The sequence below is a fragment of the Protomyctophum parallelum genome, assembly GCF_964188405.1.
Source record: "Protomyctophum parallelum genome assembly, chromosome: 13".
NCBI classification, from domain to species: Eukaryota; Metazoa; Chordata; class Actinopteri; order Myctophiformes; family Myctophidae; genus Protomyctophum; species Protomyctophum parallelum.
The window spans coordinates 15,517,396-15,537,657 of NC_139708.1; the positions used below are offsets into that span (position 1 = coordinate 15,517,396).

General features: G+C 43.3%; 2 protein-coding genes across 2 annotated transcripts; both read right to left on the bottom strand.

Annotated features, from left to right (window-relative positions):
- Nucleotides 1-332: 332 nt before the first annotated feature.
- Nucleotides 333-4,186, bottom strand: LOC310868513 (serine protease 27; the record flags this gene model as incomplete). The annotated part of the gene is made up of 6 exons (XM_083778969.1): nucleotides 333-932; nucleotides 1,246-1,412; nucleotides 2,879-3,150; nucleotides 3,507-3,672; nucleotides 4,004-4,027; nucleotides 4,150-4,186. 6 exons carry the CDS (start codon nucleotides 4,184-4,186, stop codon nucleotides 684-686), a joined length of 915 nt encoding a protein of 304 aa, XP_083635095.1. The 3' UTR covers nucleotides 333-683.
- A 1,102-nt stretch (nucleotides 4,187-5,288) lies between these two features.
- On the bottom strand, nucleotides 5,289-19,916 carry kat8 (K(lysine) acetyltransferase 8). Its single transcript, XM_083779655.1, has 11 exons — nucleotides 19,525-19,916; nucleotides 16,649-16,723; nucleotides 13,770-13,948; nucleotides 12,703-12,756; nucleotides 12,127-12,291; nucleotides 11,490-11,579; nucleotides 11,008-11,148; nucleotides 10,824-10,917; nucleotides 10,141-10,291; nucleotides 7,353-7,507; nucleotides 5,289-6,043 (listed from the first exon to the last, which is right to left on the bottom strand). Exons 1-11 carry the CDS (start codon nucleotides 19,790-19,792, stop codon nucleotides 5,979-5,981), a joined length of 1,437 nt encoding a protein of 478 aa, XP_083635781.1. The 5' UTR covers nucleotides 19,793-19,916; the 3' UTR covers nucleotides 5,289-5,978.
- Between the last annotated feature and the right edge of the window lie 346 nt (nucleotides 19,917-20,262).

The window sequence follows — 20,262 nt, forward strand, 5'->3', positions numbered from 1 at the left end:
CAGCGCGACCCGTTAACAAAAATGAGTGCTTCCAAACTGCAACACTATTTTTTTTGAGTTTTGAGTTGCAAATTGCGGCTATTCCTACAGGTGTGTGTGTAATGTTTCTTTCTTGTAATGAATAAACTGGTTGTGTTCAATAACTTTTTATTAAAAACGTGCAGAACCAGCATCTCTCAGTCACACTGTCTGAAGTTGTCTCTTGTCTCTACAGGTAGCTGTAAAATAAATCTAAGCCCCAACTGTTTACTGACACTGTACATATCTCTTTTTTACTACTACTTATATATGATGTTTTGCATATAATTGTATATTGTATATTAATGTCTTGATGAATTGAATATACAGGACCTCAATGGAAACAAGCGCTGGGCTTATTGGGTTATCCTTTTAGCATTATAAATCTGTGCCACCGTGCCATTTTTGCAAACGAATAACTCATTGCCTGCCAGGCGCATGCGCAGTTTTAATAAATTATTCAATCAAGCGTCAGGTAGGCTAGTCGGTGTTGCCCTCTATTGGTTGGAAGCATCGATCAACTATCACTACAACCCCTTTCCTTCAGATTACAAGGAGTACAAATGTCCTTACACGACAAACTTCTTCTGTGGCAGTTTCAATCACAACATGACACTCGAAACATTTACACACAAAATAAAACATCCCAGCATGGATATGTGTCCTTAACTTGCCATTAGCAGTGGAGTCAGAGTAAATATTAGTAATAGACCCCACATTGCCCTGCTAGGTGAGGCCCCGCTGATGAAATGAGCCTCTGGCACTCTAGATCTAATGAAATGGGCGAAGGCCGACACCTTGGCATAAACTCCAGGCCTGTTGCGCTGAGCACAGCCCTGTCCAAAGCTCACCACACCAGCCTGGATCCATGTCTGGTTGTCTATGGGGCAGACCAGCGGTCCTCCAGAATCCCCCTGGTTCAATGATTAGATAAGTAGACAGATATACCTGAATGTTAACGCGGAGTAACTTTTTCCATTAAAAAAAATCTTCAACTCTTCAACACACTTTTCACAAGAACCCTTTCTCATAAATGTATTGTGTGACCACTTCTATAAATGCTATTGTTAGTATGGGCAAAAGAAAAATGTCAATTTGTTGTGTACATCTATGGAAAGTGTCATATGTGCAATTGTATGTTTCATCTGTGTGTGAATCTCTTGAATGGAACTGGATACAAAATGCATTTGAGAGTAAACTGACAAAATCGTATTGGATTGAACCCACCTGACATGAGTCCTTGCCCCCCTCTGGGAAGCCTGCACAGATCATGTCAAAACGGATGTCCACCTCCTCAGAATTGTAAGACAGGGTCTGGTACATCCTGTGACAAGATGTCTGCTCGATGATTGGCACCTCAACCTCCTGCAGAGTTCCCGCCCCAGACAGAGGCACTGTGTTCAAAGGTGGTGTCAAGGAGAAGTAGATCAGTGTCAGGATTTTATATCAAAGTGTGTAGAATAGGTGAAAATAGGGGCTCATCATGGTTGAGTTGAGACCATCATAAATTGCAAAGGAAAAAAACAGTAGGCCTAGCCCTAGATCACACAGTAAATGTTACATCTACATGAAAACCACAACCAATTTTTAATTGTGATATTTTCAAACATACATCAAATACATCAGACAGTCTACATTTCCCAAAGGGAAGAAAGGTGATAAAAAAAGAAGAAGAAAAGACCAGATGGAGGACATCAAAAGCAGAGATATAGATTTACCCCCAGCTAATTCACCCCTCACTGTATTCATTTCTATCTTCTATGACTGACAAATTTGAAGAGCGATAGGCCATGGAACACAAGGCACAATTGAACACTTCAATGACTAGAATGATAAAAACACTCTCACTATAAGGGCAAAGAGTCGAGACATTGCTTTTTCCTGCGTGGCACAGAAGGGGTCAGTCGTCTATAATAACACTCAACAATCTTAGCTGCCTCTGAGTCTCACAGGAACTGGACAGTTTAACTTGGTGAAAATCTTTTAAAGCACTAGATCCCAACTGTGACCGAGTTTTGTGCTCGATGCCAATACCTATACCTATGAATCCTAGACCACCAATTTATATATATACCCATTAATATATACGGCGCAGTGGAAAGTCCCTGCCAACCACCACGGATGTTGTGGGTTTGAATGCAACACAATGGGCACGTGTTCGCGGGAGGGAAGCCGGGCAGGGAGGGTGATATTTGTCACTGCATGTATTCCTACTGGCTTGGGCGGCACCTGTCAGCAGGGAGTGTTGGGTGGGAAGAGTAGGACAAAGGCTCTACGACATCCTCCTGGTGGAGGCTACTCACTGGCAGGTGAGTCATTAGGATACAACAGCAGTGACAACACAGAAATGTGTGTGGGGAGAAATTAATTTGCTGATCTAAAAGTCCACAACGTGTTGCATCTTGTTATGTTATGAGCTTGTAGATTGCCTATTTGTCCACATTTTTTAAACATTTCCAAAAAAGAAAATCATAAATCTTCGGCAATAATGACATGACCATAATTCAGCCTTTCAATTTACTTGGATAGTATCAGGAACGAGTACATCAGACGGACAGCACATGTCATATGTTTTGGAGATAAAGCCAGAGGTCAGACTGAGATGGTTTGGAAACGTACAGAGGAGGGATAGTGAGCATATCGGTAGAAGGATGTTGTAGTTGGAACTGCCAGGCAGGAGGCCTAGAGGAAGACCAAAGAGAAGATTTATGGATGTAGTGAAAGAGGACTGAAGTTAGTTGGTGTGAGAGAAGAGGAGGCAAAGGACAGGGTGAGATGGAGGCAGATGATTCGCTGTGGCGACCCCTGAAGGGAAAAGCCGAAAGGAAAAGAAGAAGAAAAATGTATTTTCTCCACTCACCCCCCTCCTGTGTGTGTCCCCAGCCAGTGACGTAGCACAGGGTGCCACTGGCGAACGCGACACCGGCTTCAGGAAGGCAGACAGGCTGAACATACTCGCTCCAGGCCACCGACTCTGCCAGCTGTACCAGAGCCACATCGTAGCCGCTCTGAGGGCCCTGGTAGTCGGCAGGCACGAGCACCCGCAGCACCCGCCGGTGGCTCTCGTATTGGTTGTAATTATTGAGGTGCTGACGGCCGATGTACAGACTGTAGGAGGAAACGTCCGACGGGCTGAAAGGCAGGGAGGAGAGAATGGAAATTATTGATCAGAGCAGATCAATACAAAACAATCACAATGTTGCCTTGGGTTAGTGAGTATGCGACGAGAAAACAGCAAAGATTCACAGTGTATCCATTAACCACATTCAACCTGGCGTCTAAAACCTTTAAAAAATAACCGATCTACAACTTCATAATGTGTCACAATGCAATGTGAACTTGTAGATCGGCTTTTTTGGTGAAATATTAAATAGTCCAATATATGTGGAACAGTGGCAACTATTTCAACCCATACAGCATAACCCATCCAAGCATCCATGCTGTATGCTGCAAAATATATCTATATATATTTTAAATGCCATTTTTACTTTGGAAAGCAATGGGCAGCAGAAAGCACCCAATCACTGGCGATGAGGGAGCCCCCGCACACATGTCCACTGGAATCCAACTGGATCTGCACCTGCCAGGGCCATGCCCCCTGCCGGGCTGCGTTCCCTCCCACTACACGGTTCTCCACAGGAACACGGCCACAGGCTGAAGGAACATTAGATGGATGAGTATAGTGTGTTGGTAAAACTCATGAGGATGGAGTGGCATAGAGCCACACAAACACTGCCAACCCTGCATTCACTGACAATTATGCCCCAACCCCCCCTCCCCCCCCACACACACACACAGGAATAGTAGAATGGTAGCCCTAGAATACAATAACAGCCTAAGGCTCTCACAAAGGACTGAAAATTATGTTTCACAATGAGGCCACCTGTTCCTAAACCTTTACTGCCTGCAGGGCATTAGGTCTTCTATATGGAAAATAATACAGAATGGTTTTAATTCTTTGCATTTGCACATCGTTTTCAATTACCTTGAGCCTTGCATACCCTCAAACCTGTTGTGCACATAGAAGGAAAATTAAGTCAGTTAAACCAAAAATATACAATATCAATATCCAAGTAGTGTAGCTTATTATTAATTTATATTATAAACTAAGTCAATAAATAGAGGACTTACTTGATGCTGCAACGATAAGTGTGATGAGGTTCAGCATATTTAAAACTTGTAGAACAGAAAAATGTTGACATTTGCTTGGGTTTCCGAAACGTTACTTTTAAAATAAAGCTTTCACATCCCTGGTTAAATGCACGCACACCGACGTTACGCGTTTCAAACAGATGTGGTTATTTAACGCTGCATTATGCAAGGAACAGTGGCTCTTGGCATCCACACAAAATAGATAATAAAAATATATATATACCGGTATTTCATTAATGTTAGTCAGATAGCTCGACAAATTTAAATGAAACGTCCCGTTCAATGTGCAAGCTGCAAATAAACAGAACAGAAAGAGGGAGGAGCACAGTTTTACCTGTAGGCTATTCTACACCTGAGAGCTTGCCTCCAACAAAACCTCCCACTACACAATAAAATCCTAAGACCTAAGTGTTCATTTAACTGAATGTGTACAAATGGAACCATTTTTGTTACATACCACAGCGGATTTTACTCCACAGATGGGGGGTTCCATTGTCAAATGATATGCTTCAAAACCAGTTTAACTACTCTTATAGGGGTGTAATTAGTGTTGATCAATAGTATTTGGTGACACAATGCCTGCTATTGAAGCACCGAAATAGTACCTGGATAGGCTGATTGTCGTACAATTACAATAATTACAATCTCCTTCATGAAAACACCGGTTTAATCGGCTCCTTACGTAAGTAAGTACCGGTAGTGCCCTTTGTTGAGGATAGATTACCGAAAAATGACTTGCTTCTACTGGTGCACCTCAACGAATTATACAATAAGCTTGTTAATTTACCAGGCTCTAAAACACTTAATATACACAATATAATTCTGGTATAACTGTGTAGTGTGTGTATTGCGTTTAATGACATTACATGGTTATTTCTTGTTGGTTTGACCAGAAATCTGGTTAATTTAGTTTCTCCTATAAAATAAATTGTGTAATTCTTCATGAACTTCTATATATTATATATATTAAACCTCTGCTTTAGAACTATTATTCAGCGGTTTCTCTCATCATTGATACAAAATGTAATATACACAACTATGTCATAAATGCAAAACACTGATGTCACATAATTAAATACGCAGACAAATATCTGAATTCAACATTTTTTACTTTAAAAAAAAAGAACAAAATATTAACAGTCTAGTAATGTACATTGGTTCTTCTTAACCACATGAACCGATAGCTTCCCTAATCCCTATAGAGTATCGACATCCTGAAGTCACTTGTTCATCCCGAGTCATCGTCTCATAAGCATTGTTGTACAAAAATAAAGAAATTGTCGAAATTGTCGATATTGTAGTGGCAAACTTACAGTGGCTCTGTATCAGTCACTCATATTTATGGCAAAAATGAAATAAATTTGGCAGCGGTAACATTAGCGTTTTCTCACCGTCACTTGATGCTTCATATCAATATGAGTCAAACCACCGTGCTCGATTGTTTATTTTTGGAACACAGTTCTTATATGATACGATATTAAACACATCTATGGTGACCCAGGTAGGATGCGTAAATTACGTCAGACTTCGGTGCTCTATTCTGGGCATGTCATACATGCAGATCTACAAGCTCACAGTGTGTCGCGATGGGACGTGATGTGAGATTGTGTAGATCAGCTATTTTCACTTTGACCTTTTTTTTATATATAACAATAATAAAAGAAAGTTTTTGGACATACAAGGTTTTCACCCCACAGAGCCTATATAGGGTTAATGTGGTTAAGAATGGAGCTCCACAATTCAAGACAGATTTGTGGTAAGGAGGGGGAACTTGGTGAAGGGTCGATGAACAGGCCCAATCCACATTATTATTTCTTCGACAGCTTGACCTGCTTGTGTTTGGGCGGTGCCCACTTCAGACACATGGTGTCCACTGTGGAGGAGAGAGCGAGAAAGAGTCACACGTGTTCATCACTACGGCTTTCACCATCACAGTGTTCAGTGTCTGTCCAGCTGCAACAGGTCCAGGCAGACCCACAGCGAACACACACACACTCACACACAGACGTAAACGCGCTGCGCTGACCCGTCGCTCCCACAACCATGAGAAGTTGATGTTTGAGCGAAGCCATGTGTGCTAATAACACAACCTGGATTAGAACATTGAGCGTTGTGGACCCATATCGAACACACGTGTGTGTGTGTGTGTGTGTGTGTGTGTGTGTGTGTGCGTGCGTTTGTACAGCGGTCGCTCCCACAACCATGATAAATTGATGCTTAGAGGCTATGCTAATAACACAACCTGGCTGGATTAGAACATTGCGCATGTGAATCTGCGTGCTATGATGACGTTATCCAAAGCACCCTCCCGCTCATAAAACACAGTGTATGGACAGGGGCTGTAAATAAAAGTCCTTTATAAGTTTGAAGCGTTCTGTCTGGCAGTGGTCGCATGCAGTAAGCAGCAGTGGCTGTAACCATGGTGATGACAAATCCGATAGCCCAACCACTGAATGTCCAGTGTTTACATAAAAACACTAATAAACTGTTTAGATTTTGAGAAGTGAAAAATGGGCATCTTTATTTTGTGCATATGCCATTGATCAATGCCCGTGTGCAAAATGCAGATCAATTACTCCATCCACAGAGGGGAACCAGTCAGAACAGACAGATTCTGAGGACAGAGGTTTGCAGAGGCCCGTGGGCAGATTTTTTTATAGATGATATAATAATTTGACAGTCCTATTCCCACGTCCGAGAGCACCATAATATCAGCTGCGCCTGGCAGGGCAGGGACACGAGGCTATATTCATATCAGCTGCGCCGTAGTGCGTATTAGTTTCTCAAATCTGATCAGTTTGGGAGGCAGAGGAATAGCAACAAAATAAAAACAATAATGTTGGTAATGGTGCAATGACGTACGATGGTGTCACTCACTGAAGGCCTACAAGTTTAATGTGTGTGAGCTAGATCTAGCTGTGTACGGTAGATCAGCTATTTTCAGAGTGTGACACCATCATCATGCGACAAAGTCAAACTCAGGTTTCAGTGTCTGAGTGTCCAGACTGACGCTTTAGGAATCAGTTTTGAACTAGCATTTCAAACCATCTAGGTGGTAGGACTAGGAACATGGTTTCCATGTTGTTGTTTCTTACAGTTTAGACTTGGATCAAATACCGATCGGATTCAAAATCGGATTTGGGCTGCCAGTCTGAACATAGCATGAGTGAACTGGTGTATACCTGTGATTGGTGGCTTCTTGTACTGTGCGCTCTTGAGGTGTTCCTCCACCAGTTTAGGTGTGACACAGATGACATGCTGGCCTTTCCAATACTTGACCATGTTGAGGGACTGCAGTGTGCTGATGATGTCACCCTGGGTGATGCTGGTCATTGCGCTGAAAGGGATGAAGTAGCGAGTTTGACACAGTGTATATATATAGTACAAAATCTATAGCAGTAGAAAAACTAAAAAGGTGTGTGGTGGGTTAATAGTCTCGTGTAGCTCGACGATCCGAGATCGCCGCCTACTGATATGTCTGGTGGCATCTAAACCCAAAGTATGGGCTGGAACAGCAGTGATAATAGCCCCTGGCCCTGACAAACCTACATCACCTTCATTGAAAACAAATCATATCAACATCACAATATGAAGGACCACCCTAAGGTCTTTGCATTGGTTCTGCAATGCAATTTTTTAAATCTCATAATGATTGTTTTTGCCTCTATATCAGGGGTGCCCAAAAGGTAGATCGTGATCTACCAGTAGATCACAAAGGCTGTGCAGGTAGACCACATGACATGCCCCTGGCCTAAAATATAAATAAGTTTAATGAAATAAAAAATAGTTCAAGTGGCATATGCCACTTGAATTAAGGTGACTTGATTGATTTACATCAAAAGGGGCCTGCCTCAAACCCACAATGCAATACTTTGTTTTCGACAAATTACGAACGCCACGTGCTGAAAGTGTATACCACCATAACATCTGGATTGTTAGTATAACCGCAGCAGCCTTGCATCTTTATTGTTGGCATGTCAAAAATAGGGGAACATTCGGCAAAAACCAACATTCATCAGTCATCCAAAATGGAAGAACAAGAAACCGGCATTGAAGGAAATGAAGGACACATGAAGTGCAACTGTGCAAATATTAATATTCCATTACATGGGTGTTGTGTTGTCTGCATCATTCAGAATAACACAGCATTCCAGTCTTGCAAACGTACGTTATTAAAATCTTTATTCAAAGTGAGTGGCATATTCAAAGAGGGTGCATAATGCAATTAATGCATGCATGCACACACTCACGCACACACACTATAACTGATCTAACCTAATGGATAGATGTCTATCTAATGTTAAACCTAACCTTAAGAATAAAAACTTGGGGACACCAATTTTTGTGTTCATATTTGACATGCAAATATGGGCCTGTCTAAGGTACACACAAAGATGCACGCACGCACACACACAGACACACTCACACACTCCAAAGCTCCCACAGGTAGATTTTTAAACTATTTTCAGCAATGGGATAATACAATTTTTGGTGGGTAGATCTTGTTCTGCTGGTCATTTAGCAAGTAGCTCTCAAGTAAAAAAAGGTGTGGGCACCCCTGCTCTATATGGTTCTGCAATGCAATTTTTTAAATCTCAGAATGATTTTCTTTGCCTCTATATTGAATATGCTGCATGGTGCATGCCATACCAGAGTATGCATGCATGCATTGTACTCCAGACAACTCTTCCAGAAATACCAGGGTACGGAATGGTACTCCAGTACGGTACGCAGCAGTCACACCAATCACAACATCTGGCAAGTGGACCCGGGTGCGACTGCGAACCCAGGACCCTAGTCGGAATGCCCTTAGATTCAGTAAATCAGTAGGGGGAGATCTCCGACTGTACGGCTATGTGAAGACTAGGCTTATTCACAACTAGCTTTCACACTAGAGCAGTGGTTTTCAACCAGTGGTCCTTGAGGGGGTTCCAGGTGGTCAACCAGCTAAATGATGGAGTTGGTAACCAAATGGACACTTATAGATCTTTAACTCTCAAGTGTAAAATGAAACCAAATGGAACCGTACAGGTTTATTTGGTTTCATTTTACGCTCTCAAGAGTTACATTATTGTTAAACCCGGTACATCTGCATTACTTAATTTACAAGAAGTCTACAAAATTAGAGAATGTAGAAGAATTGTAATTTTTATACATTTTCAATGCCGTTTGCCAACAGCATTGAATTGTGGACAAAATCTTAGCCAACGATAACAAAATATTCTTCAGTTTTGAGTCTGCAAAGCTAAATCTCATCAGATGGTGGTCCGTGGATCAAATGCCAAATAAATAATGGAACTTGATATGAAAAAGCTTAAGTGAGCATTAAAGGCAGAGGGGGAATGTACTGATGTTACTGACATTTTTAAATTTGTTTCCATTTGACTTTAATGTAATACGTCTTTCAACCAGTAGGTGTCCTACTCAACCACAGGTAGGAAACCTACTGTACAGCACTTTGGTTCAACACTGTCATTTTAAATGTGCTATATAAATGAAGTGGATTGGATCTGAAATTATCAGTTGTGGTAGTTTCATTGTATCAACATAATCTACTACACAGATTAGTAAAATCACACCCGTGTGAACTGTGTGGTGCAACTCCTCTCTTTCTCTCTCTCTCTCTCTGTTCCTTGGAGTGGTTTCACCACCCAAAAATAACATTATTCACCAAATTAACCAAATAATCATTGGGGAAATCTCGTGACAAACTCTCAGTGGTTGTGTGTGAGTGTGTGTCTGTGTGTGTGAGAGAGGGCGCACGTGTGTGCGTGCATGTGTGTCTCGCTCTGTCTGCTCTCTAGAACTTTTTAGCAAAAGTCTTGTCTGTCCTGATGGACAACGTTGAATAAAGAGCAACATTCTTGGCAAGACAGTGTGCGGGACCCTTCTTTGTTTTTCAAAGATAACCTTTTTAAGTATGCTCTCTAGAACTGACACTGATAAATGACAGTCATTAACATCGTCTACCTGAGGTCCTTGATGGAGAGTGTACCCCTAAAGTCTCTCAGGATCTCCAGGAGCACCCAGGACCAGTAGCTGCGGTAACTCAACTTGCCAAGGTCCGACAGCGGCTTCTCTGGGGAGCCCACAGCACTTTCCAGCTTAGACAGCTCGTAACCTACAGACAGACAGACACAGTCAGAGAATGCTAGCTAGACTAGTGCTTCTCAACCTGTGGATCAGGATCCTCAGGCCACTGACCTAGACCAGGCGTTCCCAACCTTTTCTGGATCAAGGGCCACTTGAACATCTCAAAAGACTCACCATCTGACCATTTGAAACGGCAGCCGTAGCTGCAGTGTTAAAAGGTCAGATGGGTGGGCTGTGTGCATTTTGAAGCATGTTTATTTTAATGATCAATCAATAGATTGTGTTCCCGCTGTGAAGTGATTTTCTTTGGTTAAAATAAGTGTTACATAGCTCTATATTCTGATCATTGTTATGTTGTGTTCAGTAGCAGGAGAATCTTCTCAGGAATCAGGATACCAATTAGGACTCAGACAGGATACAGGAGACTCCCGTTACTGAACAGTCTATATCAATGATTAATATCAGAAAATACTACTTTAGCCTTTTGACGAAAAACGTTTTGTTTTAACCAAAAAACATCACTTACTCTACCTTTAATATGAGTCTTATCTCCTACTCACTGAATGCTATGAGGAACTTTCCATAGCCTCTGCGTTGGTAGGGCGGCAGTGTGAGGATGCACGCCACATTGTTCCCATCGGGAGACTCTTTCTCCTGTACAAACAAAATCATAAGATCCTATTCAGTAACCGCTAAGCCAGTTAACAAAAAAGAAAAAAACAAAACAAGGACAGCAGAACTTACTTTGGAGAAGTAACCGACTATGTGTGCGCCGTGTCTGTTGACTTCAGTGAGAATATAGAAGATGAAAGGCTCCACGTCAAAGTACAGCGTCTTGTGATCCAGGAAGAGCTTGGCTAGTAGACACAGGTTCTGACAATAGATCTGACCACAGAAACCAACAAACAACCATGATCATTAAGAGAAGTATGAACTAGGGGTGCAACAGTTAAAATAGTTGAAGATCTACAAGCTCACAACGTGTTGCAATTGTGAGCTTGTAGATCAGCTCTTTTCAGTATTTTCACAATGATTCGTTGATATACAAAATTAGCCCCAAAAATCAATTAGCATAATAATTAATCACCATGAAAATAATTAATAGTTGCGGCTCTACATGAAACTGAATCATTCTCATCTTGCCTCATCCAATCTCACTTTCCTCAGTGTCGATTTAACTACTTGGGATTCACAGCGTGTATTTGGACTTCCCCAGCTCTGCTTACCTTGTGATCTCGCCCATCCACCTCGTACACTGAGATGTTGCTTCTTCTGTAGATCTCTTTACCGGGCGGCTGCTTCCATTGGCAGTTGGACTAGAGACAGGAAGTCAACAGTTAATCTTCCTGACGTTCAAGTTCCACAGATGCAATAATCACATTTTCTAAACCACCAAGCAAGGCCACAGAAGACAAGGGGATTTATTTGTGCCACACTAGCACAAAACTAGCAATGAGAAGAATGGGATTTATGTTCAAAACTGATCCCATCCCATTTCCCTTTAAATGGGGTGAGTGACAAATAAACAGAGATACAGTACATCCTGTGTTCTGTGTTATCCCGATACCATATCGTTGCTGTCGGGCAGAAACATTGTATCTCCATATTTCAACTTTTTTCGTAAATTAATGTCCTACTTCTTCATACAACAGTGTCACACAAAAGTTGTGAAAATAGCAGATCTACTAGATTACAACGCGTCGCATTGTGAGCTTATATCTTTTTCATTTTGTTAATCAATAATCTTTTACATAATAATTATTTGGACAGATGAGATTTTCACCTGACAGCGACAATATTTTAGCTTGAAAACAGAACTAGTCCATCCCCTTTTGCAGCCTACATGCAGGGTGTTGAACTGACCAAGTGATATCGGAAGGTCTTCTCGTACTTCATGTACTTGAGGCAGTACTCGCAGATCCACAGCTTGGGCTGCTTGCCGTAGTCTTCTGGAAACGGCGAGAAGTACCAGGCATCGATCTCAAAGTTCCCTATCTGGATCTTGTCCACATATTTCACTTTGGTTATCTGGGGGAAGGAGACGCGAAATAATTATTTTCTCTTTGTCTGTGCTGGAAACATACATACTGAGAATGCATAAAAAAAAAATATTTTCATGTAGAGCTAACTAGAATGGCAAAACGCTTGATGTGGATTTGTTGTAATAGGCTGCAGCCTATCTTGGCTTATAAATACAGCTTACTCGATTCTGATGTGTAATTGTAAAAGACATTCTGATCATTCTGCAGTGAAAGTTTGCAAAAAATACAAAATAAAGTAATATTTGAATTTGAATGTCAAGTTATTAATTTCAGCGGTTCCATTTTGTGTCGGACAGCCTTTACGCCACCTTGCAGGGTTTTGTTTTGCTTGCATACAGTTGAGTACATGGTGTATCTGAGCATTTGTCTCCAACTCACACCTCCACACATTCCTTACCGCCTCATGCTCCTTCTCCAAGGCTGCTGTTGTGGGGTCCATCTCTGCATAAGTCTATAGAGAGAGATGAATGAAATCCTGTCAGAATCATAAACCAACAAACTGCCATAGGTCAGGTACACAATGCTTGTTCTTTTTGTATTTACATTGAACCCTGACCCCAAGTAAAAAGCTTCTCTGGTCTGAAGTGGGATTCCATCAACCATATTTTGTGCACAGAACATTCCATTTTTTTGCATAAAGCCCTGAGTGGAAACTGTCAGAAAATGTCCCAAAACTTGATATTTGGCACAATAATAATACTACAAAGTTTTACATTTGAAGGAGGTGGATCTTGCCAGCTTTATAGAAAAAGGAAATGCGCAAATAGGTGATGTAGACATTTTTGATCAATTGAATATGTTCTCGAGAGCATTACTTGTATAATTCCATCAATAAGTAAATTATATTAGTAGAAGTCATGTGAAGAAGATAACCTTGCAAGCCTGCAAGAAAGCTTGAACAAACAAAAACAGTCCTAGGCAATGCCAATTATACAACCAACTATGGTATATAAAACTGACCGCAACAGTGTAATTGGGGGAAAATCAAGAAGCTCAAAGCAAGCCTTGGTCTGCAAAACAGAACTTTGACTGCAATCGAACAAAACAAGGCTCACGGTTTATGACACAAATCCCAGTCATGAGCAGTCACGGAAGAAAATCTCTAGTTCTGGCTCCGACTGCTTTAGGCCGTTTTGAGCGTTTTCACACCCAAAATTTGCTTAGAAGGTCCAGATCAAGGACCATGGACCAAATATTTCTATTTGGATTTTGGTCCGTTTGGTGTTCACACTGGACTATTTCAAACAAAGTGTTTTTTGACATATTTTGACCCCCCCAGTATTAGGATGTTGATATTCATTCATCAGCCAACACTCCCCACTGACAGGTAGTACCTCCACCTAGAGAGGACGTATAGGGCCTATAAGCGGACCATGGTCCGCTTACCCCTTTGGTTAAACGAACCAAACATGTCCAGTGTGAAAGTGCCCTTAGTGTTTAGACAACCTGGACGTGATTACACACCTTCTGCACATGGTTGATCTCATCATGCTTCCTCTTCTGGTTTCGGGTGATTTTTCTCTCCGGCTGCTCCCCTAGCTCGCCGATGCCGCCGATCTCTGCACTCTTCCTCACTGCATCCTTCACTGTCTTGGTGAGTGCCAAGCGGATCTTTCCCACCCACTCATCCAGGCGCCTGTTGACTGCATGGGCCAAAAAGCAATGGATGATGGTAGAATTTTAATGGAACTCTATTTCATGTTTCTGTAAACATTTCACAGTGTAGACACTTTGATACTGACAGACTACACAAAATAGTTTTTAATGCCATCAATTTACAATTTAATTTAGGCATTAGCAAATACCCTTAATCCAGAGCGATTTACATTAAGCAAGGATAATACATCAAATGCATAGAAATGGTAATCTAGGATCATAGATAAACCAAGAACCTATCATCAGTGTAACAGTATAATATAAAACAATCACACTCGTGTGAAGTTAGGGGCACCTGTAATGTTTGTTTAAGGTGCTGTAAACAAACATTAAAAGTCCATAGACTTGGCTGCCACATGATGTTCACGTTTAGTGCTCTAACACAGGGGTTCCCAAACTTTTCTGGACCAGGTACCCCTTTTGGGGTAGATATTTTTCCAGGTACAACACAGATAACAATATATTTACAACCACAAGCAGTGTTTCCTGCAGGAAAAAGCTTTGGCATGGTGCTGGGCGCAGGCCGCAGGGGGGCCTTCTTGCGTCGAACATTTTGATTAATTAATTAATTTGATTAAATAATTAATTAATACGTTTTATTACGTTTATTAATTAAGATTAATTTGTATTATTGCTCTTGTATTGCTATTGGAGACACTGGGGGGACACTGGGGGACACTGGGCAGGCACTGGGGAGGCACTGAGGGGACACTGGGGAGGCACTGGGGAGACACTGGGGAGACACTGGGGAGGCACTGAGGGGACACTGGGGAGGCACTGAGGGGACACTGGGGAGGCACTGGGAAGGCACTGAGGGGACACTGGGGAGGCACTGGGGAGACACTGGGGAGACACTGGGGAGGCACTCAGGGGGACACTGGGGAGGCACTCGGCTGGGCACTGGGGGGACACTGGGGAGGCACTGGGAAGGCACTGGGAAGGCACTGAGGGGACACTGGGGAGGCACTGGGAAGGCACTGAGGGGACACTGGGAAGGCACTGGGGAGACACTGGGGAGACACTGGGGAGACACTCAGGGGGACACTGGGGAGGCACTGGGAAGGCACTGGGAAGACACTGGGGAGGCACTCAGGGGTACACTGGGGAGGCACTGGGGAGGCACTCGGGAGGCTCTCAGGGGGACACTGGGGAGGCACTGGGGGGGCACTGGGGAGGCACTGGGGAGGCACTCAGGAGGACACTGGGGAGGCACTGGGGAAGCACTGAGGGGACACTGGGGAGGCACTGGGGAGGCACTCGGGAGAAACTGCAGCCACTGGGGAGACATTGGGGAGGCACTGGGGAGACACTGGGGAGGCACTCAGGGGAACACTGGGGAGGCACTCAGGGGACACTGGGGAGCCACTGGGCAGACACTGGGGAGGCACCATGGCGGACACTGGGGAGGCACTGGGCAGACACTGCAGGGCAGACACTGGGGTGGCACTGGGGAGGTACTGGACATTTCATATCACACACACCATGATTCACTAGCCCCCTAAAAAATAAATAAAATAAAAATGTTTTTTATTTTTTTTGAGGGGGCTTGGGTACCCCCTGGCTATGCGTCGCGTACCCCTAGGGGTCCGCGGGCCCCACTTTGGGAACCGCTGCTCTAACCAAACATTAAAAATCTATAGACCTGGCTGCTGCCATCTGACGTAATTCCAAAAGCCAGACGCTAGCGCCCCCCACCCCCAGTGAAATTAGCAGATCTACAATATTGCAGATCTGCTATGTTCACTACTTCAATGCTTTTAAAAATGTTGTATTCATGAAATACTTTAGAAAAATGTTGGGATTATTTTTAATTGCGTCGTTTGTTAAAACTTTTGAAATTATAGATTGATGTTTATCTATCTTTATTTATATTTATTTGCGACGTATACAAATTGGTCCATGACCGAAACATGGTTTCTGACCCACTGTTTAGGAACCATTACTGTTACCATTACCAGCTCAGTGGCCTTGTGGTTAGTGTCCGCCCTGAGACTGGGAGGTCGGGGTTCAATCCCCGGCCGGGTCATACCAAAGAAATACCCAGTGCCTCCCTGCTTGACACTCAGCATCAAGGGTTGGATGGGGGTAAGTCCCTGCGACATACTAGCGTCATGTCCAGGGGGTGTACTTGTACATCAAGCTGCCTCACGCTACAGAAACAGGAGATAGTATCCTGCACTATGGGCCTCATGCCTCGGCAAGGCTTACTATAGGATTCCAGGTCTACACATGGCATCTGTCTAAATAACATACTATGTAAATTACATTTTCGCTTTTGCATAAAGCCTGCAAGGTCATCAAGACTAGGGCAAGTACTACTGTAAGTGCTATAGACGCTAAGGTAGTCTGAAGAGGTGAGTCTTTCAGATTACAGTTGAAGATTGGGAGTGAGTCTGCAATTCTAACTGCAATGGGGAGTTCATTCCACAGTTTGGAAACAAGAAGGGAGAAGAGTCCGGGACATGTAGGGTTGAATCCGGCTTTGAAGATATGGGGGTGCTATAAAATTAAAATACAAACGTGTTGAATGGATATCATTTTACGATATTAAATGTGTCAGTGTGTGAAACAAAATAGATAAACCCTATGGACCTGAAGTGTCATAATATCTAGCAAAGCATGATCATAGTCATATACAATCTTCATTTTAGCTATTGTTAGGAAGTTGGTGTGTTAAGTTAACTCACATCCCACATAGTGGACATAAAACTCCTCTCTGCCCTCTTGTTCGTTCAACCGTGTCTGGATCACCTCAGCTGAATCTGAAAGGGAGAAAGGAGAATAGTTAGCAACCTCAATAAAAACTAATCCAGCGCAGCGATAGTTCATTGAGACACGGAAGTCAGAAGGTTTATCATGTAATACCCCCTTCATTCTCTAGCAATAATTCATTCTGCTCCTTTAAATCAGCTGTCTCTCTGCATGCCAACTCCCTTCACTCTCATTTGCTGCCAACTACACATTACAGGACTTTTAAAGTTGTCTGCGAGTCATCAGATCGTTATGTATTTGACTACAGGAGTCTTTTTGTTTAATCGGCTTTGTGATTTTCACACTAAACAATCGCCGACTAGGGATCACACACTGCAAGACGATGCGATCCAGACCCGATACATATAGGCTACATTTGTTTTTTTATTTCAATTCATTTTGACGTCTCACGTATGGGTGCAGGATCCCGTGATACATGCGCGAGACCGACAGGACGTAGCCTGCATCTTTCTCTCTGCACAGTGCACACACACAGGAACATACAGGGCGAAATAGAGCGAGACAGGAGTCAGGACGCTAAAATCTTGATTTTCATTAAATAATTCTCTGACAGACAGACACAGACACACACAACATAATATCAACATTATTCAAGTGAGATGCGTTGGTTTTATAGACTATTTAACAGCAATATTAGGTTAATATAGCTACCTATGACACCTGGATTTACCTACGGAATAAAGGTTATATATTATCATCCATCGATACAGACAAACACAGACAAGGTGCTGCCACACTATCTAAAGAGCCGCGCACGTTCTCGGCTGTGCGCAGCTTAGTTTTTAGACAGCTGGTGGATGGAAAAGAAGCTCCACTTCCGCGGACGACTTGCGAGACGGCCAGATTCCCGGAAACGCTCTCCTGGTGGAGCTTAATTTCCATCCACCAGCTGTCTAAAAACTCGGAAATGATTTACATCACAGACATTTTGCGCTTAGGTGTGGAAACAGTGACATACAGACTTTCTGTCTTTGAGCACAGCTTTCCTGCTCTCAGGCAGCCCTTCATATCGAAGCGTGGCGTGAGAATCAGTGTTTTTTATTTGTCCTCAGACCCAAAACCAACCCTCACCCGCACCCAAGTTTCCGTGCCTGCACAATGCAACTGTAATGTGATGTGATGTCTCCATCCCCCCCCCTCCCTCTCTGTCAACACCCATCTCCCATTCATGCTTCCCCCCCCCCCACCCCCATTCTTCTTCTTCTTTTCTGAAGATGCAAGTAGGCCGGGCGCAGCGCACGCTTGCGACCAGCAGCAATAACTTTGGTCTGACTGATGTATTTATATGTGTTTCGGGCCTTATGACCTGCTGTAAAACCTTTTGCCCTTCGGGGACATTAATAAACAACCTTGAACCTTGAACCTTGAACCTTTCCTGTGCTCTCATTGGCTGTAATACAGGCCTTCTCGGGACGCGGTCGCAACCCAGTTCATACTGCATGATGTCCAGTCGGCATTCAGAAATGCTCGGGGGGGTTGTCGGCGAGCGCCAAAAATGCTTCCTGACAGCATAACCGGAGTAAATATCGTGCAGTGTGTACGAGCCCTAACTCAAGCAAGCCCACATTCAATCAGATGTTCCTTTTAAGCAGTCACTAGACTGCATCCAGACAGACTACAGTAGATTCACGAAGATTCAAATCCCGCGAGCGGCAGGCGTCTCTTCCTGGTGAATGGAAATGAAGCTCCACCTAAAAACCAGGAAGAAACTCCTGCCGCTCACGGCATTTGGCGTCTTTGTGAATCTACTGTCTGGATACACTGTCCTCAGTCTACAATGTGCTAGCTGACTCTGTGGGTGTTCAGATGTCAGCGTTCAAATTCCCTCCACCTCCCCGGCCTCCTCCCTTAGTTCTGTAATGGGTGATTCTATGATTATAAATGTGATTTATGGATTGTACTATATGTAGTATCTAGTTCTGTTAGGGGTATCTTATCCGCAATTTGCAACTTTCTTTTTCTTTATAATGGGATGAATCTAGAGTTGCAATACAATAAAGCACTTTAAGGGCTGGCCCACAGAGAACTTTAAATTAAAATAAATGTCTAAACATCCTAACAAAGGGTCTGGGAAGGGAGTGCATTGCAACTTGCAAGGGGGGCTTTGACGTTAAACAGCAGGCAGCAGCCTCTCGATTCACCTATCCGATTAATTGAATGCAACACTAAATGTGATATGTTCAGTATCTATGTGGTATATGGAATGCATTGAAACTTGAAAGTTATGTTGTTGATGACATGTTATGCTCGGCTCTGGGGTTTGTTGTTTATATCAGAGCTGTGTCTCAATGCACAGATAATCTGAGATATCAAATATGATATGATAACAAAGTTGTGTCTCGGTGCACAGGTGATGATATCACATGAGCCGAGCCACACCGCCATACTAAATGCATCTGTGCTGAAGTCTTAATGAATGGTTGTTAACTTGTTATATTGTCTTTTGTAGCCCATCGAATTTAGACCTATGTGACTCTAGGGATCAGTGCAAAGAACGTTCTACATTATTTATTGTAGAATACAGCCATAAGCTATGACATAATGGTGCATATCCTACCAACATGAATGATATGATATCTATGAATGCTTTGAAACTGGCAATATTCATTTCATGTTACATGTACCTCTAGAATCCAGAATTCCAGACCGGATAAGCAAGCACCATGCAATCTGCGACGTGCATTGATTCCAGTCTTCTAGATTGTTGTTCTACGTTACAAGTTTCATTGCAACGCGACCGATAAAGCAGTAACATTTCAATTTAAACAAATACAATATAAATAATACTCACGCCATGTTTTATCGGCTCGCTGACACAAGTACGTCTCTCCGATGTCCACCGTCACCTCCTGCTCCCTGCAGCCCGCCATGTCCTCTCCATCCCCGCCGTGCAGGCAACTAGAGTCCCCGGATTCTCGAGAACGCTCCAAGGCCTCCGACTCGTCGTCCTCCCCGCCACTGCCGTTCGAGGAGCAGGGGGCCTGGATCTGCATCCCGCCGCCGTCCAGATCCGCCCGGTCCGCCATGCCGTGTCGTGTCTCCATGTCCACCATGTCCATTTTATGTCGTTGACGGTAGTCCTTTTGTGTAATATAAATGGCTATTTGGCTAACAACAAGCTAAAGTGAAACGTAACGTACATACGCCGATCACAATCTGAAAACAAACCCTGCGCTAGTGCGCTTGCTTGCAGTTTAGCCCCGCCCAGAAGATTAGCGTCGTCGGACTACGGTGTCGCGCGTCAGATCTACAAGCTCACAACGCGCCAGTTACCCATACAGTTGGTACCGTCTGCCACGCACTGTGAGCTTGTAAATCTGCTATTTTCGGCTCTGGACTGTGGGGTCCCACAGCCTCAGAGGAATGGTCGTAGATGTATGTGATGGGCGGGCTAGGTTGTTGTCACATGACCGCTTTTTAATAATAATAGAGTTTAGAGTAGGGTTCAGGGGCTGGTCAGGGGGTGTGACTGTGCACGCACGTTCCACTTGTTGTAGTCACTCTAGTCATAGTGACTAGTCTGTGCGAA

Excerpts from the sequence above, each read along its gene's own strand:
- kat8 (XM_083779655.1), bottom strand. The coding sequence starts at position 19,792 with ATGGACATGGTGGACATGGAGACACGACACGGCATGGCGGACCGGGCG. Across the intron at positions 12,757-13,769 it reads AGATCAACCATGTGCAGAAG|ACTTATGCAGAGATGGACCC; the intron begins GTGTGTAATCAC and ends CTCTCTCTATAG. Across the intron at positions 11,149-11,489 it reads TGGATGGGCGAGATCACAAG|ATCTATTGTCAGAACCTGTG; the intron begins GTAAGCAGAGCT and ends TTCTGTGGTCAG.